Genomic DNA, 26966 nt, shown 5'->3' with positions numbered 1-26966 from the left:
AAACTGTATCCCGCGGCATGATACTGGCGCTCCGCGGAGGGTGCGACGGCCCAGCGACTCCCTGACGCCAGCGCGAGGAGACCAGAGACAGGCAGCTGTATAGTATGGGAGGGTTGAGAGCGAGCTTGATAGCTGTTTATAAGGTACTGTAAACTTTATTTTTCACCCGTCGAAACATCAACAATCTTGGGGGAATGAGTATGTTCGGTTGACTAGATCTATTGCTTATAAGAAAATAGTATTTGCAACTTTTTAAAAGGGATAGAGACAGTGAAAATGTATTTTGAGGCTTCAAACTTTTCTATCATATTTGGCAACAGAGATTGATTGGCAATTAACGTTCGTAGAATGTGGGATTAATTTCATATTTGTAACATTGTCTTGTCGTGTATTCTACAGTTGGAACACGTACTTGTGAAAAAATATTCATAGTGTGTGTGCACGATGTGTGTATTTCAATCTGTCAGTCTGCATTGATGGTTAACCTTTGTGATGCATTGTGTTGGTATGATGTTCAATATCAGTCTGTCCATCTGTATTTGTTGTGATTAAATCTAATATGCTACTGATGTAGGCCTCTTGTACTCAGAAATAGTATCAACATCACATTTTTACTTTCCATTGGTAAATGTCATGCAGATTATTTGATCTATGTTCATGCATGTAGCAGCAAAACCAAGATGCAAAACCAAGATTTGCGATATTTAATTGGATATTAACAATGATCTTCATCTCAACGTCAGTGTCCATTTGGAGGGAAGCTGTGTCTCATTGCTAAATTACTTGCTTTAAATAATCAACATAGGCTATCTATCTTTTCCATCGTGTGTGTTTGCGCGCGCGTGCACATGCGTGCATTGTGTGCACATGCGTGCATTGTGTGCACATATGTATGTGTGTGTGTGTTCCATGTCTCATGGATGCAGAGCAAGCCTGTGTGACTGTGAGACCCTGAGCAGCAGGGCCAGATCTCCTGACATCATTGAAGATGACATATCAGATTACTCAAAGGACTGGAATTTGTCCTTGTCCATGATTTAGTACAATTGTTGAATCCTGCAGCATTCTTGTCAAATTTGTGTTTGTGTTTTCATTTTATTATAAATGAACAATTTGTTTCTGTTTTTTGTTGTTGTGGGGCACACTGTAGACGTGACAGTTTGGCTTTATTCAAACTTTTAAATAGATATAACGATTGTGATGCAATGCCTGTGTTACATAGTTCTAAAGATGTGATATTTCTGGAATGATAACAGATAGCTGTTGGGTTCGCTAAAGACAGGATAATAGAAGGAGTGAAAGGGACATGTCTACTGTATCTCTAAATCCCAGTGTTGATAGTGATATTGATCATTCATATGCAACATTATCTCAGAGAATGGGGTATTCTTCTGTGTAGTTACCACTGTAAAAATGAGTCCAGTCTTAGCTTAGACATTTAACCTGGATCTTATACAGAGGAAATGGCACATTTCTCAGTTCCTCTTCTATTCATCTATAGGTGGACATCTCCTGTATTCAGTCTGGTACAGCACATGGTGGACTTGGAGAGACATTTCCCCCTTATAGGAATAAACAAGCTAACCACATTCCAGTCTCCAGCCATAACATCATTCTCAGTTCAGACAGAGGCATCCTCAGAATAGCCCTTCTCTATATGTCCGACCCCTCCCAGACCCCTCATGATGTGTTGGCCTGAGGTGTCCTCAGAATAGTCCTTCTCTATATGTCCGACCCCTCCCAGACCCCTCATGATGTGTTGGCCTGAGGTGTCCTTCCGACCATCCCAACCACCACAAACACAACACTTACCCCAAATGCCTGGGATGGTTTGGATGGTTGGGATAGCTGATTGAAAGCCCATGTGTTGGTTACAGTGGGTGAGTTATGTTTGTGGCTAACGTGAGGTGTGGTGGATGTGTGTGTGTGTGTGATAACTGACCCTAGATTTGTGTAGACCTCCTGGGTCAATGCTGTGTCTAGTCACCAAGGGCAACACCTCTCTGTCTTCCTGTCTGTCTGTCTGTCTGTCTGTCTGTCTGTCTGGTTATTTCTGTCTACTGTAGAGGCTGGGGAGGTATGGTTGTTTGGGTGTTGTGGTGTTGTGGGTAGGCCTAGTTCGTGAGGGCCTGCTTGCCGAAACACATTCTCTTGGCTGCTTTTTGGAGATCATTCATTGATACTCATTCATTGAATTTTGATATCCAGTTTTGGCACTTGATGATTGTTATCTGTGTATTAATGAACACATAATACATGGAATAGACACACCTCGTCCATGGCGATGGGTCAGGCCACACAGAGTGAGAGGGAGACAGCACAAAGAGGCCATACAGTCACTATTTGTGTTGGGCTGCTGAGCTGACAGTTAGAGGGAACACTCTTGTGTGAAGTGGAAGGTTTACGCCGAGAGGCTAGACAGTGTGTGTATTAACGAGAATTTGCATCCCCCTTCTCTCTCCTCCCTCGTTCCTCTCTCTCTCTCCTCACTCTTTCCCCCTCTCACTTTCCCTCTCTCTCCCTCTTTCCTCCCTTGGCCTCTCTGTTCACTCTTTTTCTCTCTCTCAGACACACTTGCACATACACACGGACGAACGCACGCACGCACACACACCCTCCTCTCCTATCCCTCTCTCCTCTATTCGTTATCTCTCTCCATCTCTTTATCCCTCTCTCCTCTATTCTTTATCTCTCTGCTTCTCTTTATTCCTCTCTCCATCCACTCCTCCCTTCATAGCCAGCGACTCAATTGAGTGGGGGCTAATGGAAGCCCCGTCCAGGCCCTGCTGATAAATAATGTAACTTCTTTATAATGCCCCGTCTCTGGGGAGAGAGCAGAGAGCATCATTACTGGCTCCTCATCCTACAGCCCCGGCCCCTAAATTGATTAACAGCACTGACTGAAGCAGCTAGCGCAAAATGATCAATGGGGTTGGTAGGGATTGGTGGCTAGCACCTAGCGCAGGCTTGGAATGGCACAGGTCAGGCTAACAGGCCTTGTAAATGACATGTGATCATGGGCTAACCTATTCGATCCCTCTGACTCCCATTAATTCTGCCTCGCTATGCTAACTACTCACCAATGGGTTAGCGTTAGCGCCAGTTAGCGCACTAACCCAATACAGGCTGAATGAATGGCAGGCAAGGAAGGGAGATAGATATATAGCTCTGCCTGGGCACTTTTATGGAGCTCTTGTGTAAACGGCGGCGTGTGTTTCAGCTTAAATGGGCAGAGGGCGGATAAGAGTGGGACCTGTCCGCTACAGATATTTGTGTGATGCTTAATTGGACCCTACTTGTGTAAGGGAGAGGCGTAACTCTGCATCCCAAATGGCATCCTATTCTCTATATATTACACAACCTATAGGGCCCATAGCAGTATGTGCACTGTGTAGGGAATAGGGTGCCATTTGGGACACACCCTAAGTATGTGTTGGGTAAGAGAGGTTAGAGAAGGGGACGGCTGGGCTGGAAGATGTTTGGGAGGTTAATGTGATTTAGGAAAGAAAGAAAAGTGTAGGTCAGGCTTACCTTTTAGGAGGGGGATCGGATATCAGATTATCACAGATCTACGGGGTCGCCTGTAGTAACCAACGACCAGTGATCAAATAATGACTTGTAGTAACCATTTATCAGATAGTGTGTGATCTAGCTTTGTAGTTATTGTGTCTGAGGACTAACAAGGTGATACTGAAACCTTACCAATCACATTACCTTTGGTTTCTCATTTACATTTTTACCACTCCTGTTCTCAGAACATTCTGTATAAAGCTAATGTAAGTCTATCAGAGTAGCCCAAACCCTCCCCATTCTATACAGACCAGAGTAGGGCACAACAACACCAGCCCCATTCTATAGAGTCCAGAGTAGGGCACAACACCACCAGCCCCATTCTATACAGACCAGAGTAGGGCACAACAACACCAGCCCCATTCTATACAGTCCAGAGTAGGGCACAACAACACCAGCCCCATTCTATACAGACCAGAGCAGGGCACAACAACACCGGCCCCATTCTATACAGTCCAGAGTAGGGCACAACACCATTCTATACAGTCCAGAGTAGGGCCCCCCCATTCTATACAGTCCAGAGTAGGACACAACACCGGCCCCATTCTATACAGTCCAGAGTAGGACACAACACCGGCCCCATTCTATACAGTCCAGAGTAGGGCACAACACCGGCCCCATTCTATACAGTCCAGAGTAGGGCACAACACCGGCCCCATTCTATACAGTCCAGAGTAGGACACAACACCGGCCCCATTCTATACAGTCCAGAGTAGGACACAACACCGGCCCCATTCTATACAGTCCAGAGTAGGGCACAACACCGGCCCCATTCTATACAGTCCAGAGTAGGGCACAACACCGGCCCCATTCTATACAGTCCAGAGTAGGGCACAACACCGGCCCCATTCTATACAGTCCAGAGTAGGACACAACACCGGCCCCATTCTATACAGTCCAGAGTAGGACACAACACCGGCCCCATTCTATACAGTCCAGAGTAGGACACAACACCGGACCCATTCTATACAGTCCAGAGTAGGGCACAACAACACCGGACCCATTCTATACAGTCCAGAGTAGGGCACAACACCGGACCCATTCTATACAGTCCAGAGTAGGGCACAACACCGGCCCCATTCTATACAGTCCAGAGTAGGACACAACACCGGACCCATTCTATACAGTCCAGAGTAGGGCACAACAACACCGGACCCATTCTATACAGTCCAGAGTAGGGCACAACACCGGCCCCATTCTATACAGTCCAGAGTAGGGCACAACACCGGCCCCATTCTATACAGTCCAGAGTAGGGCACAACACCGGCCCCATTCTATACAGTCCAGAGTAGGACACAACACCGGCCCCATTCTATACAGTCCAGAGTAGGACACAACACCGGACCCATTCTATACAGTCCAGAGTAGGGCACAACAACACCGGACCCATTCTATACAGTCCAGAGTAGGGCACAACACCGGACCCATTCTATACAGTCCAGAGTAGGGCACAACACCGGCCCCATTCTATACAGTCCAGAGTAGGGCACAACACCGGCCCCCATTCTATTTTGACTGGTCCACAGACAACCCCATATGAGCATTGTCTGTTTCAAGCGTGAATACAATCCCATTTTTCCTTTTTCATACAGTAATTGTCACGTTCTGACCTTAGTTATTTTGTTATGTCTTTGTTTTAGTATGGTCAGGGCGTGAGTTGGGTGGGTTGTCTATGTTAGTTTTTCTATGATTTGCTATTTCTGTGTTTGGTATGGTTCTCAATCAGAGGCAGCTGTCAATCGTTGTCCCTGATTGAGAACCATATTTAGGGAGCCTGTTTTCTATTGTGTTTCGTGGGTGATTATTTTCTGTCTTTGTGTATGTCACCAGACAGGACTGTTTTGTTTCGTATCATTCTCGTTGTTATTTTTGTTTTAGTGTTCTGAGTTGAATAAATATCGTCATGAACACGTACCACGCTGCGCTTTGGTCCGATCCTTCCTACTCCTCGTCAGAAGAAGAAGACGAGCATGACAGAATCGCCCAGCACCAAAGGACCAAGCAGCGTGGTAACGGGCAGCAACAGCAGCGATCTCTCAGGACTCCTGAACATGGGATGAGATCCTAGACTGCAAAGGACCCTTGGCACAGGCTGGGGAATATCGCCGCCCCAAGGCAGAGCTGGAGGCAGCAAAAGCTGAGAGGCGGCGGTATGAGGAGGCAGCATGGCAGCGCGGCTGGAAGCCCGAGAGGCAGCCCCAAAAATGTATTGGTGGGGGGCACACGGGGAGTGTGGCGAAGTCAGGTAGGAGACCTGTGCCAACTCCTCGTGCTTACCGTGGAGAGAGAGGAACCGGGCAGGCACCGTGTTATGCTGTGAGGCGCACGGTGTCCCCGGTGCGGTACATAGCAGCGCCTCGTATCGGCCGGACTAGGTTGGGCATCGAGCCAGGTGCCATGAAGCCGGCTCAGCGCATCTGGTCTCCAGTGCGTCTCCTCGGGCCGGGGTACATGGCACCAGCCCTACGCATGGTGTCCCCGGTTCGCCACTACAGCCCAGTGTGGGCTATTCCACCTCACCGCACTGGCCTGGCTACAGGGAGCATTCAGCCATAAGGTTGGGCAGACTCTGTGCTCGAGACCTCCAGTGCGCCTTCACGGTCCGGTCTTTCCGGTGCCACCTCCACGCACCAGCCCTCCGGTGGCAGATCCCTGCACCAGGCTGTCTCTCCGTCTCCTCCCTACAGGTGCTCCCGTCTGTCCGGAGCTGCCGGAGTCTCCCCTCTGTCCGGAGCTGCCGGAGTCTCCCCTCTGTCCGGAGCTGCCGGAGTCTCCCCTCTGTCCGGAGCTACCGGAGTCTCCACTCTGTCCGGAGCTGCCGGAGTCTCCCGTCTGTCCGGAGCTGCCGGAGTCTCCCGTCTGTCCGGAGCTGCCGGAGTCTCCCGTCTGTCCGGAGCTGCCGGAGTCTCCCGTCTGTCCGGAGCTGCCGGAGTCTCCCGTCTGTCCGGAGCTGCCGGAGTCTCCCGTCTGTCCGGAGCTGCCGGAGTCTCCCGTCTGTCCGGAGCTGCCGGAGTCTCCCGTCTGTCCGGAGCTGCCGGAGTCTCCCGTCTGTCCGGAGCTGCCGGAGTCTCCCGTCTGTCCGGAGCTGCCGGAGTCTCCCGTCTGCCCGGAGCCGCCCGTCTGCCCCGCCCGTCTGCCGGAGCCGCCGGGGCCGCCCGTCTGTCCGGGGCCGCCCGTCTGTCCGGAGCCGCCCGTCTGTCCGGAGCCGCCCGTCTGCCCGGAGCCGCCCGTCTGCCCGGAGCCGCCCGTCTGTCCGGAGCCGCCCGTCTGTCCGGAGCCGCCCGTCTGTCCGGAGCCGCCGGAGTCTCCCGTCTGTCCGGAGCCGCCGGAGTCTCCCGTCTGTCCGGAGCCGCCGGAGTCTCCCGTCTGTCCGGAGCCGCCGGAGTCTCCCGTCTGTCCGGAGCCGCCGGAGTCTCCCGTCTGCCCGGAGCCGCCCGTCTGCCCGGGGCCACCCGTCTGTCCGGAGCCGCCCGTCTGTCCGGAGCCGCCCGTCTGTCCGGAGCCGCCCGTCTGCCCGGAGCCGCCGGGGCCGCCCGTCTGTCCGGAGCCGCCCGTCTGTCCGGAGCCGCCCGTCTGTCCGGAGCCACCGGAGCTGTCCGGAGCCGCCGGAGCCGCCCGTCTGTCCGGAGCCACCGGAGCCGCCCGTCTGTCCGGAGCCGCCGGAGCCGCCCGTCTGTCCGGAGCCGCCGGAGTCTTCCGTCTGTCCGGAGCGGCCGGAGCCGCCCGTCACTCCGGCGCTGCCGGAGTCTTCCACCTGTCCGGTGCTGCCGGAATCTCCTGTCCTTTCGGGACCCACTGCTAGGGTCCCCAGTCCGAGGTCGGCGGCGAGGGTCGCCGCTCGAAAGAGGCCACGGAGGCGGTTGAGGAGGCGGACAAAGACTATGGTGGGGTGGGGTCCACGTCCCGCGCCAGAGCTGCCACCGCGGACAGACACCCACCCAGACCCTCCCCTATAGGTTCAGATTTTGCGGCCGGAGTTCGCACCTTTGGGGGGGGGGGTAATGTCACGTTCTGACCTTAGTTATTTTGTTATGTCTTTGTTTTAGTATGGTCAGGGCGTGAGTTGGGTGGGTTGTCTATGTTAGTTTTTCTATGATTTGCTATTTCTGTGTTTGGCCTGGTATGGTTCTCAATCAGAGGCAGCTGTCAATCGTTGTCCCTGATTGAGAACCATATTTAGGAACCTGTTTTCTATTGTGTTTCGTGGGTGATTATTTTTGGGCTTTGTGTATGTCACCAGACATGTTTTGTTTCGTATCATTCTCGTTGTTATTTTTGTTTTAGTGTTCTGAGTTGAATAAATATCGTCATGAACACGTACAACGCTACGCTTTGGTCCGATCCTTGCTAGTCCTCGTCAGAAGAAGAGGACAAGCGTGACAGTAATGCTGATCAAACTCTGATCATATATTGGTCATACATTATAGATCCTCCTCAGGTTGTAGATTAGTAGATTCTAATGATGGCAATTGACAGAAGAAACATCCTGTTTTTTTGGACTGAAATAGCTAAATAAAACGTACCGTTTTTAACTGTGAGCGAAAGTCACACCTATTCCCTTCAGATCCTCATGTTTGGAAATACCCAAGTAAGGTCTGGACTGGAGAAATCCAGAAGATCTAATCCAAGTGTATGATGTTGTTGACAGTAGGTGATTGTGTAGAGAGCCCTGTCTGTCCAGATGTTCCTGTTACAGTCTATCACTCTCTACTTTCCTGGAATCCTCCATCTGAATTGGATTACGAGTTGTTTTTTTGCAGCTGGTCTGGAGCGTGTGGTGAGATGGGCTGTCGACTAACTGACTGACTGTCTGAGTGACTGACTGTCTGAGTGAGTGACTGACTGTCTGACAATCTGCCTGACTTACTGACTGACTGACTGTCTAACTGAGTGACTGTCTGAGTGAGTGAGTGAGTGAGTGACTGACTGACTGACTGACTATCTCACCGACTTATTGACTGACTTTCTGACTGACTGACTGTCTGACTATCTGACCGACTATCTGACTGTTTGACTGACTCTGACAATCTGACCGATTGTCTGACTATCTGACTGACTGACTCTCTGTCTGACCGACTGACTGTCTATCTGACCGACTGTCTGACTGACTATCTGGCCAACTGTTTGACTGACTGTCTGTTTGACTGTCTGACTGTCTGACTGGCCCCTCAAAGCAGGGTTGTGTTTGAGATTGACAGACAAGAGCTGTCTTTGGTATGGAGTTGTGTATCATTGCTTTTTAATTTGATCTCCTTTTCCGTTCATGGAAAGGGAATCTCATCCCAGAATGGCGGGAAAACCTGTTAGAGAGAATGGTTTATTTCAAATTCAATAATTTACCATTTACAAAGTCATTAAATACACAATAAAATCTACAACTTAAAAATACATATTGTCTGGTACTGTAATGTACAGTACCAGTCAAAAGTTTGGACACACCTACTCATTCAAGGGTTTTTCTTTATTCTTTACTATTTTCTACATTGTAGAACAAGTGTGAAGACATCAACACTATGAAATAACACATATGGAATCATGTAGTAACCAAAAAAGTGTTAAACAAAACAGATTATTCAAAGTAGCCACACTTGGCCTTAATGACAGCTGCGCACACTCTTGGCATTCTCTCAACCAGCTTCATGAGGTAGTCACTTGGAATGCATTTCAATTAACAGGTGTGTTGTGACAAAGTAGGGGTGGTATACAGAAGATATTTTTGGTAAAAGACAAAGTCCATATAATGGCAAGAACAGCTCAAATAAGCAAAGAGAAATGACAATCCATCATTACTTTAAGACATGAAGGTCAGTCAATCTGGAAAATTTCTAGAAAGTTTGAAATAGTTTAGTTTGTTCTTCACATTTGCCTGAGAAATCGACCGGAAATTACGGTCACGAAAACGCCAAAAAATATTCCAAATTAGCTCCATAATATCGACAGAAACATGGCAAATGTTGTTTATAATCAATCTTCAAGGTGTTTTTCAAATATCTATTCGATAATATATCCACCGGGACAATTGGTTTTTCAGTAGGACCGATTGGAAAAATGGCTACCTCTGTATTTTACGCGAGAGTCACTCTGAGAGCCATCAGGTGACCACTTACACAATGTAGCCGCTTATGGGTATTCTTCAACATAAATGCGTAAAACTACGCCACAATGCTGTAGACACCTTGGGGAATACGTAGAAAAAGTAATCTGGTTGATAGCCCATTCACTGCTCAATAGGGATGCATTGGAACACAGAGCTTTCAAAACACACAGCACTTCCGGATTGGATTTTTCTCAGGCTTTCCCCTGCAATATCAGTTATGTTATACTCACAGACAATATTTGTACAGTTTTGGAAACTCTAGAGTGTTTCCTATCCTAAGCTGTCAATTATATGCATATTCTAGCATCTTGTCCAAACAAAATATCCCGTTTACTTTGGGTACGTTATTTTTCCAAAAATGAAAATACTGCCCCCTAGTCACAACAGGTTTTAACAAACTATAGTTTTGGCAAGTTGGTTAGGACATCTACTTTGTGCAATGACACAAGTCATTTTTCCAGTCATTTTTTACAGACAGATTATCTCACTTATAATTCACTGTATCACATTTCCAGTGGGTCAGAAGTTTACACACACTAAGTTGACTGTGCCTTTAAACAGCTTGGAAAATTACAGAAAATTATGTCATGGTTTTAGAAGCTTCTGATAGGCTAATTGACATAATTTGAGTCAATTGGAAGTGTACCTGTGGATGTATTTCAAGGCCTACCTTCAAACTCAGTGCCTCTTTGCTTGACATCATGGGAAAATGAAAAGAAATCCAAGACCTCAGAAAAAAAATTGTAGACCTCCAGAAGTCTGGTTCATCCTTGGGAGCAATTTCCAAATGTCTGATGAAGGTACCATGTTCATCTGTACAAACAATAGTACACAAGTTTAAACACCATGGGACCACGCAGCCGTCATACCGCTCAGGAAGGAGACGCGTTCTGTCTCCTAGAGATGAACGTACTTTGGTGCGAAAAGTGCAAATCAATCCCAGAACAACAGCAAAGGACCTTGTGAAGATGCTGGAGGAAACAGGTACAAAAGTATCTATATCCACAGTAAAACAAGTCCTATATCGACATAACCTAAATGGCTGCTCAGCAAGGAAGAAGCCACTACTCCAAAACCGCCATAAAAAATCCAGTCTACGGTTTGCAACAGAACATGGGGACAAAGATCGTACTTTTTGGAGAAATGTTCTCTGGTCTGATGAAACAAAAATATAACTGTTTTGCCATAATGACCATAGTTATGTTTGGAGGAAAAAGGGGGAGGCTTGCAAGCCGAAGAACACCATCCCAACTGTGACGCACGGGGGTGGCAGCATGTTTTGGGGGTGCTTTGCTGCAGGTGGGACTGGTGCACTTCACAAAATAGATGGCATCATGAGGCAGGAAAATTATGTGGATGTATTGAAGCAACATCTCAAGACATCAGTCAGGAAGTTAAAGCTTGGTCGCAAATGGGTCTTCCAAATGGACAATGACCCTAAAGCATACTTCCAAAGTTGTGACAAAATGGCTTAAGGACAACAAAGTCAAGGTATTGGAGTGGCCATCACAAAGCCCTGGCCTCAATCCTATAGAACATTTGTGGGCAGAACTGAAAAGGCGTGTGCGAGCAAGGAGGCCTACAAACAGCTTTGTCAGGAGGAATGGGCCAAAATTCACCCAACTTATTGTGGGAAGCTTGTGGAAGGCTACCTGAAACATTTGACCTAAGTTGAACAATTTAAAGCCAATGCTACCAAATACTAATTGAGTGTATGTAAACTTCTGACCCACTAGGAATGTGATGAAAGAAATAAAAGCTGAAAGAAATAATTATCTCTACTATTATTCTAACATGTCACATTCTTAAAATAAATTGGTGATCCTAACTGACCTAAGACAGGGAATTTTTTACTCTGATTAAATGTCAGGAATTGTGAAAATCTGAGTTTAAATGTGTTAGGCTAAGGTGTATGTAAACTTCCTACTTCAACTGTACTTCCTCCCATATGGCTGAAACACAATGCTGCTCCAATGTGGTGTCATGGGAGTGGGCCTGGCCCTGGTCAGCAGCAGGCCAGACAGAGGATATCTGCCCTCAAGCCCAGGTTTACCTTGCTGTAGCTTATCTCTCTCTTTCTCCATCTCTCTCTCTCTCACACACACACACACACACACACACACACACACACACATACAATAAAACACATACCCTCGCATACATACCTCTCCCTTCCCCTTACACCGCTTTTTAAATTAGTAAATGTGTTTGCGCGGCTAGGCTAAATATAGGAGGAGCTTTCAGCTTCCCTGTCAGCGTGGTTAGCAATAGCAGGCCTCCAATGGCACCCCGCCACACACACACACACACACACCCAGCTGTTATAAACAGCACCTGTTCTCACAGAACCATCACTGCCTGTTAGTCTGTAGTAATAGTACTAGCAGTAGTACTACTAGTAGTAGTAGTAGTAGCAGTAATAATAGTAGTAGTAGTAGCAGCAGTAGTAATGGTGGTAGTAGTAGTAGTAATAGTAGTAGTAGTAGTGGCAGTAGTAATAGTAGCAGTACTAGAAGTAGTAGTAATAGTAGCAGTAGTAGTAGCAGCAGCAGTAGTAATAGCAGTAGTAGTGGTAATAGTAGCAGCAGTAGTGGTAATAGTAGTAATAGTAGCAGCAGTAGTAATAATAGTAGTAGTAATAGTAGCAGTAGTAGTAGTAGTATTAGTACGAATAGAAATAGTAGTAGCGGTAGTAATAGTAGTAGTAGTAATAGTAGCAGCAGCAGTAGTAATAGTAGTAGTAGTGGTAATAGTAGTAGTAGTAGCAGCAGTAGTGGTAATAGTAGTTGTAATAGTAGCAGCAGTAGTATTAGTAGTAGCAATAATAGTAGCAGTAGTAGGAATAGTAATAGTAGTAGCGGTAGTAATAGTAGTAGTAGTAATAGTAGTGGTAATAGTAGTAGTAGTAGTAATAGTAGTGGTAATAGTAGTAGTAGTAGCAGCAGTAGTGGTAATAGTAGTAGTAGTAATAGTAGCAGCAGCAGTAGTGGTAATAGTAGTAGTAATAGTAGCAGCAGTAGTATTAGTAGTAGCAATAATAGTAGCAGTAGTAGGAATAGTAATTGTAATAGTAGTAATAGTAGTAGTAGTAGTAGCAATAATAGTAGCAGTAGTAGGAATAGTAATAATAATAGTAGCAGTAGTAGGAATAGTAATAGTAGTAGCGGTAGTAATAGTAGTAGTAGTAATAGTAGTGGTAATAGTAATAGTAGTGGTAATAGTAGTAGTAGTAGCAGCAGTAGTGGTAATAGTAGTAGTAATAGTAGCAGCAGCAGCAGTAGTATTCGTAGCAGTAGTAATAGTAAGAGTAGTAGTAATAGCAGTAGCAATGGTAATAGTATTAGTATAGTAGTTGTAGTAGTAGAAGTAGCAGCAGTAGTGGTAGTAGCAGCAGTATTAATAGCAGTAGTAGCAGTAATAATAGCAGCAGCAGTAGTAATAATTGTAGTAGTAACAGTAGCAGCAGCAGTAGTAATAGTAGTAATAGCAGTAGTAATAGTAGTAGCAGTAGTAGCAGCAGTAATAATAGTAGTAGTAATAGTAGCAGTAGTAGGAATAGTAATAGTAGTAGCGGTAGTAATAGTAGTAGTAGTAATAGTAGTGGTAATAGTAGTAGTAGTAGTAGTAATAGTAGTGGTAATAGTAGTAGTAGTAGCAGCAGCAGTAGTAATAGTAGCAGTAGTAATAGTAGTAGCATTAGAAGTATTAGTAGTAGCAGTGGTAATAGTAGTGGTAGTAGTAGCAGCAGCAGCAGTAGTAATAGTAGCCGTAGTAATAGTAGTAGCATTAGAAGTATTAGTAGTAGCAGTAGCAGTGGTAATAGTAGTAGTAGTAGGAATAGTAGCAGTACCTGACTCAGTGGGTGTACAAATGTGATACGCGCGTGTGTGTATTTTTGTCGTGATACGCGCGTGTGTGTATTTTTGTCGTGGTGGATAGATACAGTATATAACGTTTACAATTAAATGGATGTACAATGAAGCAGAGATTTATGTGGGTACCTGAAAAGTGGGTAGGCTATACTATCCTCAACCAAAATTCTACTTGTTTCCATCTCTGCTGATATCTTCAAAAGGAATATGAACTATTGAGTCCCTGGTCTCTTATTTCCCCTCCAGAAGGAGAGAGTGGGCTTGTTTCTCCTGGTGAATTGGTGTCAGGGGACCTCAGTGAATGGGGCACATTTGTCCTGAATTTCACCATGCATTTCCTCTTTTATTGGCCTGGATGTCGCTAGCTGATTCCTGCACTTAAAGCTGTTTGTTGCTGAGTGTTTTATAGAACATTCTTTTGATAATATAAAAACCCAGTGTAGTCAATAAAGTTCTGTTTCCTTTCAAGTGCGGCCAAATCCTACCTCAACAATTCTGCTTTGTTGGTTTAATTACATTTATGTTTTATGTGTATTTTCTTATTCAACTAAATCATTTGGATACTGAATGTTATTAGATAATGCAGATAATTGTATGTAACTGCCCCATTGATATGGCAGAGTTCTATGATCTAATGTCCTTTCTAGCATACTTCCCAGAATGCATGCCCAATACATGACTTCATTCTACTTAGTTTGCTAGTGTTGATATTGAAACAGAGGTCTCTCTGAGTGACATTTGAGAGTGGTTATGTGATGGTAACAGGGCCGTGTGTACAGGAAGTTATCTGGAGAATGGCTGCTGACTGTAATGGGACGGTGTTCATTGTGACCCCACTGCTGTCAATTCCCAGAAGTCATAACACAGTGACATCATTGGCCCTCTCTCCTCGCCCGGCCAATGTTGTCCTGCCAATAGAGAGAATCACTCTGTTTCCTTTGGAGGGTCGCTAGTTGCTTTTCAGGCAAGATTAGTGGAAACACTGATATCTCTTCCTTCAACTGTCCACTTGAAGGGAATCTGTTGAACTCTGTTTGTCTATGTTAGAAGTGTTATGGATGTCATTAGCATTGGTTTAATCTCCATCTTCCTCCTAGGTGTCCTGTTCAGAAGTTCTGTCCTGAAGCTTTGAAGACCAAGGACTACCCAGCCATCTCAGTGGCACCTAAAAAAATACAACAGCAGCTTCTAACATCCAACTTTTTCCCTCACCAAGTGGACTATCTCTCCATTGTAAAACCCAACCCCGCACACTCACGTGTAGCGTCCCGACAACGCAACGGTCGCAAGAGGCGACAGACACGAACGTCACCATGAACGTCACTTCCCTGTTCTCCTTCACCAGCCCGGCCGTCAAGCGCCTCCTCGGCTGGAAACAAGGAGACGAAGAGGAAAAATGGGCGGAGAAAGCCGTGGATGCGCTGGTGAAGAAACTGAAGAAGAAGAAGGGAGCAATGGAGGAGTTGGAGAGGGCTCTGAGCTGCCCAGGTCAGCCCAGTAACTGTGTCACCATCCCTCGCTCTCTGGATGGAAGACTCCAGGTGTCCCACAGGAAGGGCTTACCCCATGTTATCTACTGTAGGGTGTGGAGGTGGCCTGACCTGCAGTCTCATCATGAGCTCAAGGCTCTGGAGTGCTGTGAGTACCCGTTTGGCTCCAAGCAGAAGGATGTCTGCATCAACCCGTACCACTACAAGAGAGTGGATAGTCCAGGTGAGTGGGGAGGGGGGGGGGTATATTATAGCATTAGAGTAGAGGTCGACCGATTATGATTTTTCAACGCCGATACCAATTATTGGAGGACCAAAAAAAGCCACTACCGATTAATCGGCCAATTTTTATTTATAATAATGACAATTACAACAATACTGAATGAACACTTATTTTAACTTAATATAATACATCAATAAAAATCAATTTAGCCTCAAATAAATAATGAAACATGTTCAATTTGGTTTAAATAATGCAAAAACAAAGTGTTGGAGAAGTAAAAGTGCAATATGTGCCATGTAAAAAATCTAACGTTTGAGTTCCTTGCTCAGAACATGAGAACATATGAAAGTTGGTGGTTCCTTTTAACATGAGACTTCAATATTCCAAGGTAAGAGGTTTTAGGTTGTAGTTAATATAGTGTTTATAGGACTATTTCTCTATACCATTTGTATTTCATATACCTTTGACTATTGGATGTTCTTTTAGGCACTATAGTATTGCCAGTGTAACAGTATAGCTTCCGTCCCTCTCCTCGCCCCTACCTGGGCTCGAACCAGGAACACATCGACAACAGCAGCATTACCCATGCAGAGCAAGGGGAACAACTACTCCAAGTCGCAGAGCGAGTGACGTTTGAAACGCTATTAGCACGCACCCCGCTAACTAGCTAGCCATTTCACATCGGTTACACCAGCCATTAGGCTGATAGGCTTGAAGTCATAAACAGCGTTGTGCTTGCGAAGAGCTGCTGGCAAAACGCACAAAAGTGATGTTTGAATGAATGCTTACGAGCCTGCTGCTGCCTACCATCGCTCAGTCAGACTACTCTATCAAATCATAGACTTAATTATAACATAACACACAGAAATATGAGCCTTTGGTCATTAATATGGTAGAATCCGAAAACTATAATTTCTAAAACAAAACGTTTATTATTTCAGTGAAATACGGAACCGTTTGGTATTTTATCTTAACGGGTGACATCCCTAAGTCTAAATATTCTTGTTATATGGCACAACCTTCAATGTTATGTCATAACTACGTAAAATTCTGGCAAATTAGTTCGCACTGAGCCAGGCTGCCCAAACTGTTGCATATACACTGACTCTGCGTGCAATGAACGCAAGAGAAGTGACACAATTTCACCTGGTTAATATTGCCTGCTAACCTGGATTTCTTTTAGCTAAATATGCAGGTTTAAAAATATATACTTCTGTGTATTGATTTTAAGAAAGGCATTGGTGTTTATGGTTAGGTACAGTCGTCCAACTATTGTGCTTTTTTCGCAAATGCGCTTTTGTTAAATCATCCCACAGCGTTGCATTGATTATATGCAACTCAGGACACGCTTGATAAACTAGTAATATCATCAACCATAACTAGTGATTATGATTGATTGATTGTTTTTTTACAAGATAAGTTTAATGCTAGCTAGCAACTTACCTTGGCTTACTGCATTCGCGTAACAGGCAGTCTCCTCATGGAGTGCAACAAGAGGCAGGTGGTTATAGCGTTGGACTTGTTAACTGTATGTTTGCAAGATTGGATCCCCCGAGCTGACAAGGTGAAAATCTGTCATTCTGCCCCTGAACAAGGCAGTTAACCCACCGTTCCTAGGCCGTCATTGAAAATAAGAATGTGTTCTTAACTGACTTGCCTAGTTAAAAAAAGGTATACAAAATAAAAAATAAATAATTCAATAAATAAACAAAAACAATCTGCAAAATCGGTGCCCAAAAATACCGATTTCTGATTGTCATGAAAACTTGAAATCGGCCCAAATTAATAGGCCATTCCGATTAATCGGTCGACCTCTACATTAGAGGGTTTATGTTGTGCTGAAAAGTTAACGTAAAATTATCATCAAGGATGATGTGCTTTTTAATTAAGTTTTGTGTAAATATATCAAAAGTTTCTCCACTAAGATCTTTCCAGCCCAATTCCCCATTTACTTCATGTTTGATTTATGACCCCTTTCGAAATGTGTTTTGATAGTTTCTACATTTCCTATGATCCTTCACATCACTCTTGAACATGAAACATTAATGGTGAACCATACACACAACCCCATAACATACCCACCCCAGCAGCCTGTTCCTCCCTTATCATCAGCCGTATGTTATCTCATCTCTGCTCGTGGTTTTCCCCTTCCCATGGTTTCTGCAGATGTTCTCTCCTTCCCCCCTCTTTCATATCCTCCCCGTGTCAGCCAGGTGTTCTAATCTGTCTGAACTGAGAGTCAGGAGAAACAAAACACCACCACACACTATAGATATGCCTCAGAAATATCAGCTGTGTGTGCTTGTGTGCGTGTACTGTATTTATGCATGTGTGTGCGTGTGCCTATACGCATGCACGTGTGTGTGTGTATGTGTGGGTGTATGTGAAACCGAAAGATATTTGTTTCCCTAATGGACAGGGGGCATCAAATGTCCTCGTTTGTCTGTCTGCTAAGCAGAAGATGAGGCCCAGCTGACTAGACAGAAACAGCTGTCCACAGGGTGCTACAGGAAGGGGGGCGAGTGTGTGTGTGTGTGTAGCAGGAAATTCCAGCCGGGGAGAATGAGGGCTTTGTTTTTGGCATGCTCTGTGCGACCGGTCGGGCCGGGGAACACACACACACACCACACACACGTGGTGTTTCTCTGAGGAAGAAGGAGACAGGAAGCAACACACAATGGGAGGGAGGAGCGGATGCCCGCCTCACACACTTGTTTTAACAACTGAGCTGTAGCACCTGTCCGTCCACACCTCCCCCATCACACACACACACACACACACACACACACACACACACACACACACACACACACACACACACACACACACACAGAGACACAGACACAGACAGAGCTAGTCCCAGAGCAGTAACACCAGGATAGAACAGATAACATGAAACGCCCTGACACTAGTTTTATATAGAACAATAGCCAGGGTTCAGACTCGACCTTGGGATTTGGTTATGCTATAGTATTCAATAGGAGATAAATAATAATTAGAATTTAAAACACAACTTTTGACCAGTAATCTTTCTCATTGTAGCATTTTATTGGGATAGGGGATACCTAGTCAGTTGCACAACTGAATGCATTCAACCGAAATGTGTCTTTTGCATTTAACCCAATCAGAGAGGTGTGGGGGGCTGCCTTAATTGACATAATTGGCACCTGGGGAGCAGTTGTTGCTGGGGTTTAACTAACTGCCTTACTCAAGGGCAGAACGGCAGATTTTTCACATTGCCAGCTTGGAGCTTTGAACCAGCGACTTTTCAGATTACTAGCCCAACGCTCTTAACTGCTGGGCTACCTGCCTCCATTGACAAAACTCTTAGTTTCAGTATTATTTAATGATATATTAATTACCTATTTGTGGATATTGGTGGAACAGATCTCTAGTGGTTTATATCTGATCTCATACCTCTGAATGGACCTCACATCACCATCCAGCCACAATCATATTTTTCTCCATGTGATAGTTTCTTCATAAATGGACTCACTCACCTCAGAGATGTTTTCTCTGAACAGGATGTCTGGTACAGAGGCCAAATACTGCTGGCTAAACCAACACGCTGCAAGCTGCAATTCCAAAAATTCAGGGGCATCTGCAAATGTGCATAGCGAATAGAGAGAGAGGGAGGAGGGAAAGAGAGAGAGACAGAGAGAAAGAGAGAGGCATTTTATGATGCTGTAATTAAGAAGTCCATCCTGGCTCTCTGTGTGTGTGCGCGCGCTAACTGGACTCATGGGGCTTAGGGACACAAAGAGAGGGCTAACCCCCTACCCTCGCTACCCACAATACCCTTGCTAGCAGGGTCAGCCTTTGCATCATAGCAGGTATTCAACTAAAAAGGCTCTGAACATCTCAATGAAACTAAATGGGGAATAATAATAGGTCTGCTGAGAGTTGTAAAGGCTAGAATATTTAATGATTGGAATATTGATTATAGAGCAGAGTGTATTTGGATGTGCCTTTTCATTTGAAACGTGAACTGGCCTCACCTATTATGAATGTGTTATATAGTGTCTATCTATGGTGCAAGAGACCCTGTAGCCATTTTGTGCAGAATCGGGCCATAACTTATCATTCAAAGCAGTATAGAGATACAGAAACTGCTCCTGTAACTAACCTTGGGTCGTGTTCATTAGAGTACACAACAGAAAACATTTAACAGCAGAAAACAAAATGTATTTCTTATTGGGCAAGTCCAGGTTGTCCCTCCATGTTTCTGTCTGTTTTCTTCGGTTCCATGCCAACTGAACATGACCCTGATGTCCTCTCTCCTCCCCTCTGTCTCAGTGCTGCCCCCGGTGTTGGTCCCGCGGAATAGCGAGTTCAATGCCAAACACAGCATGCTACCACGCTTCCGCAACCCTCTGCACCAGAACGAGCCCCACATGCCCCAGAACGCCACCTTCCCAGAGTCCTTCTCCCAGGCGAACATCCAGATGAACTTCCCCCAGACACAGACACACTCCCCTGGGGGGAACAGCTACCCCGGCTCCCCTGGTAGTGGCAGCAGTGCAACCTTCCCCCACTCCCCCACCAGCTCTGACCCAGGCAGCCCATTTCAGATGCCAGGTGAGCCGCCAGGTCAGATGCCAGGTACAATTCACTAATAACTTTTATAACGGTTAGTGTGGTAACAATGTATTAAATTATGGCATCACCCTGTTGGGTATCTACACTGTGTACAAAACATTATGAACACCTTCCTAATATTGAGATGCAGACCCTTTTCATCAGAACAGCCTCAACTGGCTGGGGCATGGTCTCTACAAGGTGTCAAGCTTTCCACAGGGATGCTGGCCCATGTTGTCTCCAATGCTTCCCACAGTTGTGTCAAGTTGGCTGGATGTCCTTTGGGTGGTGGGTCATTCTTGATACACACAGGAAACTGTTGAGCTTGAAAAACCAAGCAGCGTTGCAGTTCTTGACACACTCAAACCAGTTCGACCTGGCACCTACTACCATACCCCGTTCAAAGGCACTTCAATATTTTGTCTTGCCCATTCACCCTCTGAATGGCACACATACACAATCCATGTCTCAATTGTCTCAAGGCTTAAACATCCCTTATTTAACATGTCTCCTCCCCTTCATCTACACTGATTGAAGTGGATTTAACAAGTGACATCAATAAGGGATCATACATTCACCTGGATTCACCTGGTCAGTCTGTCAGGGAAAGAGCAGGTGTTCATAATGTTTTGGACACTCAGTGTATATGTGTGTGTTTGGCAAATGGCTGATCCAATATAAACAATGGAATAGGCTAAGCAGCAATAGACTTACTGTAGGCGATGACAGTAAGTAAAGGATGTATGACAGGAATATTCAGGTAGCTGTACTGTGTAGGTCAGCGTTTCCCAAACTCGGTCCTCGGGACTCCAATGAGTGCACATTTTGGTTTTTGCCCTAACACTACACAGCTGATTCAAATGATCAAAGCCTGTTGGCTAGTGTTAGTAGTAGTGTTAGGGCAGAACCCTAAACGTGCACCCCTTGGGGTCCCGAGGACTTTGGGAAACCCGGGTGTAGGGTAGCATGTTGGACTAAACCAAAGGCTCTAAAACAGATAAAGCTGGTAAGTCAATGTTCAGTATACAGTGACAGTTGGAAGACTTCTTTCTCTCTGGTTTAAACCCCCTCCGACCCCTCTCCCTGCTCTCCTCCAGAGACCCCCTCCAGCCTATTTGCCCCCAGAGGAGCGGATGACTCAGGACTGCCCTCAGCCCATGGACACCAACCTGATGGTCCCCGCGTTGCCCCTGGAGATCAGCAACAGGCCAGGTAATCAGTTGTGACATCACCCTCTTAGAGCGGTCAGCGCCCCACCAGCTCGTACTACAAGGGGTTTTCTGGGTACAAGTACACAACCATGACACACTCTGCTTTTTATTTGTCGTGGTGAATCAAACTCAGTTTTAATAGGCTATGTAGTTGAAAGTAACACTTGAAAAGTATTCGTGGTTGTTGGGGTTTGTGGCAGTGTTCATTAAAGTTCTCATGCATGCTGTAAAGCTAGTAAGAAAAACGGATCTAAGTGCTTTATCCCTCTGTTAAAATACAGGGTGATTCATGTGATCACCTTCAGAATTGCACATCATGAGTTGGAAAAGATTAGCTAGAAAACAATTTCCTTCATATATTAATATAATATTAATATATTAATTAAAAGGGAATTTTATATGATCATTAATGCAGGGTAAATGGAAAATAACATGAATGCGTATCCATGTTCAGAAAAGCAGAGTATCTCACACCATTTTGAGGCATTAGGTTTTAGATTTTAGTATGATGAACACAAAAGCGTCAGTCTATACATGCAACCCAGAGGAAAGATCAGAGAGTCTGCCAATTAAATCTGGTCTCAGAGCAGATTTTACGAGGCCTTTAAAAGCTTCTGGCTGACATCATCTCTGCCGGTGGTAATTAACTGAAAGCTCTTTAAGAACTTGTTAAGAATTGGCCTCACTAATTACATCCAACTTTTATATCTGAAACACTTGTTTCAAATTTTAAAAACCTTGTTGAGAACCCTTGTTTGCTACCACCTACCTCAACTGTGGTTCAGTCAATTTTATTTTTATTTTACCTTTATTTTACTAGGCAAGTCAGTTAAGAACAAATTCTTATTTTCAATGACGGCCTGGGAACAGTGGGTTAACTGCCTGTTCAGGGGCAGAACGACAGATTTGTATCTTGTCAGCTCGGGGGTTTGAACTTGCAACCTTTCGGTTACTAGTCCAATGCTCTAACCACTAGGCTACCCTGCCGCCCCAATCGTTAGTTGCTGTGGAGATCTGGCATTCCTACACATCACACATCTGAACAGCCAGTCCATACGCAAAAGTCATGTATGCCACCAGTCATGCAGGCTGTTTACATGGCAAAAGATAATGTGTCAAAGGGGTTTGATTTTTGAAGTTGAAGCAATTTTGAAGTGTCTACAGTACACAGTCTGTGGATACTTTCAGCAGCCAAGGTATTGGGCAGAATTGTACAAACTGTTTTACGCTCGCTAAAACCAGTATTGCAATCTCCTTACCAATCTCCCTATATAATTGTTACGCATCCAGTCACAGTAGGATCCCCACCCACACAGATGGATATTGCAATGGGTGTGGAGAAATACTCCCTGGAAGTGGCGATTGGGGAATTGTCTGTCCTTCGCCAAGCTGCATCCTATGTAGTGTTCTAGAGGTCCGGGCCGTTTCCATTGTGGGCCGGGCCGATGGATCTAGGAAAAGCATAGACCAAATACACCTGATAGCCGCTACTCTCAGCAGAGGATGTTAGGGAGGAGTATGCCGCTTGGATAAACTCTCCCTCCCTCCCTTAGAGAGAGGGGGCCAGCTGGCATAAAGCTCACCCAAGATATCGGGCAGAGAGAGACGGCACCAGGCGGGCACCGGCTTGGTCTATTGACTGACTGCTTGACTCAATAAATACTGATCCCAGACCAGACTAGACTGCCCGCAGTCAGTGGACAGTATTTGATCAAGACTGGCCCTGTCCAGACTGACCTCAGTCAGTCTACTGGGGTTGGATGGATTTGTCAGCATTGATTTTCTGTTTCTATTGTATGCAAACATGACCTATAGCTCTCTGTGTGAGACTTAAAGTCACATACCACACATTTCATACACCTTTCCCACGTTTTGTCATCGACATACAAATCACCATTTTTTTCTCTAATCCTAGTAAAGGAAGGAGATGAAAGATGAAAATCTGCTATATCAGACTGCAGCTCAAAGTCAGACTAGACAGACAGACTTTAACAGAACAGAAGGCTTGATGCTCATGAGCCACTCCAGTCAATCTATACGTGCGTGCTTAAATGTCTCAGTGTGTGTGTGTGTGTGTGTGTGTGTGTGTGTGTCTGATCACACACACATCTCACCCTTTCTGTGTGTGTTTGACATCCTGTACAGATGTTCAGCCGGTGGCCTATGAGGAGGATAAACACTGGTGCTTCATAGTGTACGACAAGCTGAACAACCTCCCTCTCCTCCCTGTCTCCTCTCCTCCCTGTCTCCTCTCCTCCCTGTCTCCTCTCCTCCCTGTCTCCTCTCATCCCTGTCTCCTCTCCTCCCTGTCTCCTCTCATCCCTGTCTCCTCTCATCCCTGTCTCCTCTCATCCCTGTCTCCTCTCATCCCTGTCTCCTCTCATCCCTGTCTCCTCTCCTCCCGTTCTCCTAGATGTTCAGCCGGTGGCCTACGAGGAACCTAAACACTGGTGCTCTATAGTGTACTACGAGTTGAACAACCGGGTGGGCGAGGCGTTCCAGGCCAACTCTACCAGCGTCCTGGTCGACGGCTTCACCGACCCGTCCAACAACCGCAACCGTTTCTGCCTGGGCCTCCTCTCCAACGTCAACCGCAACTCAACCATAGAGAACACCCGGCGACACATTGGCAAAGGTAAAAATGGCCATGGAAGGGAACACTTATATTGCCTTATATTATCCCAAATATAAGGCCATGGACACACTGTCCACAGGACTGGTTCAATTGTTAGTGTCAGTGTTTATTTTTTTATTTGATTTATTTCACCTTTATTTAACCAGGTAGGCTAGTTGAGAACAAGTTCTCATTTACAACTGCAACCTGGCCAAGATAAAGCAAAGCAGTGCGACAAAAAATCAATCAATTAAGAATCCAAGCAAGTTGCCAAAGGCAAGAATATTCTATTCCGTTCTAATCTAGTGTACTCTACTCTACTCCATTCTAGTCCCATGTAACCCTCTCTTCCCATCTCCCCAGGAGTCCACCTGTACTATGTGGGTGGTGAAGTGTATGCTGAATGTCTGAGTGACAGCAGCATCTTCGTCCAGAGTCGGAACTGTAACTACCACCATGGCTTCCACCCCACCACCGTCTGTAAGATCCCCAGCGGCTGCAGCCTCAAGATCTTTAACAACCAGGAGTTTGCTGAGCTGCTGGCCCAGTCCGTCAACCACGGGTTTGAGGCTGTCTACGAGCTGACCAAGATGTGCACCATCCGCATGAGCTTCGTCAAGGTAACCGTCATAGACATACATCCCATAATATAGAGAATATAATGTTAAATGGTTCAGAATGAATAATGGGGTCATGAGATGAAGACGAGGAAATTCAAAGAATAAAGGAAATGCGATTGAGAAAGAGCCATGATGATAATACCTGTCCCTAAAGAGAATATCTCTCTTCCTCTTGCTCTCCCAGGGCTGGGGTGCAGAGTACCACCGCCAGGACGTGACCAGCACCCCCTGCTGGATTGAGATCCACCTGCACGGTCCTCTGCAGTGGCTGGACAAGGTGCTAACCCAGATGGGCTCCCCCCACAACCCCATCTCCTCTGTGTCCTAGACGAAACTGTCCCCAGGCCCCAGGGCTGTCCAAACCCAGCATTTAGGTTCCAGTGGGATGGGTGGGTTTCAGGTTGGGGGTCAATTCTAATTGAAATCAGTCAATTCAGGAAGTAAACTGGAATTTTAAGAGAATCTAAATAAAAATAGGAAATTCAGTTTATTTACTGTATTGACATGGAATTGACCCCAACCCTGGTGGGTTTGTACTTGAGGGATTATGTCTGAAATTGGGCACATTGCAGACTGGGATGTGTGGGGGTGTGAGATAGAAGCATCTGGAAGATACTTGATCTTTGTGACCAACTGTAATAATTATCAATCAGACTCTAATCATTATAAACAAATCATCAATTCATCATTACGCAAAGTATCCTCCTCATATGGGGCCCATATTCAGAAAGAGTCTGAACGAGGATCAGTTTGGCCTTTTAGATCAGAATGAATAAATGTATATGGACTGGGGGGACCTGAACATAGATCAGCACTCTAATACGTGAATATGGGTCCCTGATCTTGTTCTGGCAGTTTTCCCTTCCCCTGTTTTTTGGGTTAACATTGGAAACCCATAAAGCCAGTTTCATGTGTTGCTACAACGATAATAAATGTGTACAGAATTGGAAGACAACCAATATTGATGAAAAAATGGAAATATTATGTTTCTTATGAACATATTTAGAACGTAGGAAGATACTGAGGTCAGTAAATACAAATGTCTCCCCCAGAACCCTAAAAATTTTAGTTTTTTAAGGTTTTGGCAAATAAAATTTAAAAAAGAGTTGAAGAAAAAGACCCCTACATAAAATCCCTTTAGATTATTTACAAACCCTGTCATGAGGAGAAATCAGGAGAGGGCGTCCGTGGGAGCGGGGCGGGAGAGTGAGGTGGGCATTGTGGGATTGTGCTCACAGGACATAAGATAAAAAAAAAATGTATATAAATAAATATTTCTCTTGTGTTACACCCGTGTTACAACTGAATTAAACTATTTTAATCGTGTTTTAGGCATACTCAACATTAGATCAAAGTGCTGTGCAGTCGGTTTTGCAAACGCGTAGTTTGGTTTAGTGTAGCAAATCACCGTTTGGCTTGTTTAGGTAGTGACTGAAGAATGACACTAAACAGAGACAGAGATGGGCACAAGCGTATGATAGTTCAGTTTGACCCTAGCTGTGCATGGTACAGCAAAAAAAAGAAAATAATCAATTGTAGAGTCACATAGAGCCCCACAGTGGAGGTGTCATAATACCCATAAAACCTAGTGGTCAAACAGGGAAATGGTTCCAATCATTTTTCCCATAGGGGATTTTAGAAACACTTAAAATAAGGGCTGTGTTTTGAAGCTAACCCTGGCCTGACGTTTTTGATAACCATGTAAATGTCTCTTGGACAAGGTGACTTTTATCAGTATATTATGCTATTTACTCTTAGATTTACAAATCCCTTCAAGCTCCTGCACGTCATCGCTAGCTGATACCTTTGCTAACAGGTATTGTCAATTTGGAACTTGCACAAGAAAGTTTACAGAATTGTTCATTTAAAGAAATATAACCAATTTATTCATTACTGCATTTAGCTAACATTAGATAGTTAATCCAGAGATTCCATTCGGCAGGCTCGTCCAGATCATCACGGCATTTGTAGTTCTTTATGATAGCCACATTAGCAGCTAATTAGCGCTTCATTTTTTGGGGGCGAATATATTACTAAAAGTCACCTTGTCCTATAGAGATTTCCACGGTTATCAAAATGTCACGCCAGGGTAAGCCTTCATGAAATACAGCCCTCATTTGAAATGTTTCTAAAGAAATACAGCCCTCATTTGAAATGTTTCTAAAATCCCTTATGGGAAAATGAATGGTGGAAAAACGATTGGAACCATTTCTCTGTTTGACCGCTAGGGTTTATGGATATTATGACACGTGTGGTAATCTATTGAGGATATATCTCTACTGTTACATTCTCTAAAGGCATCAACTCAGCAACATTTACAAAAAGACAGTTAATAAAACAATGGCATCCTTCAGAACTTGTTGACCGAAAAAAATAATAGTTTCACTGGTGAGTAAATTACTGATGGACCTAATACATGATTTGTATGACTGTTTTTTGTCTTTCAATTATTTTAGGCTTAGAAAACCCCATCCGCTATTACAAGTTGTAATGATTTTTGTATTTTTTTGAATATGTTTTCTTGTTGTTTCTTGTTATCTGCACTTTCACAGATTGTTGCCTCTTCTCTTAGTTTTTTTGTTTCGTTTTTTCTTTGCGCTGTTTTTGCTGAGTAGTACTCCCAGAAAGCAGTTTTATTCCATGAATATCAAGTCTCTACTGGAAGATTCAATAAATAAAGTTGTTTCATTA

The 26966-nt window shown here is 44.9% G+C and overlaps 1 protein-coding gene across 1 annotated transcript; it reads left to right on the top strand.

Moving 5' to 3' along the window:
* LOC115120856 (mothers against decapentaplegic homolog 1-like) lies at positions 1–26966 on the top strand. Its single transcript, XM_065024909.1, is given in 7 exon segments — positions 1–143; positions 14637–15252; positions 19549–19882; positions 20930–21042; positions 23455–23676; positions 24019–24275; positions 24460–26966. Coding segments are annotated over 6 exon segments (1470 nt in total). The 5' UTR covers positions 1–143; positions 14637–14852; the 3' UTR covers positions 24604–26966.

This window comes from Oncorhynchus nerka, linkage group LG11, assembly GCF_034236695.1.
Source record: "Oncorhynchus nerka isolate Pitt River linkage group LG11, Oner_Uvic_2.0, whole genome shotgun sequence".
Taxonomy (NCBI): Eukaryota; Metazoa; Chordata; class Actinopteri; order Salmoniformes; family Salmonidae; genus Oncorhynchus; species Oncorhynchus nerka.
Note: the sequence above shows the minus strand (reverse complement) of the source record. Positions and strands in the feature narration are given on the sequence as shown.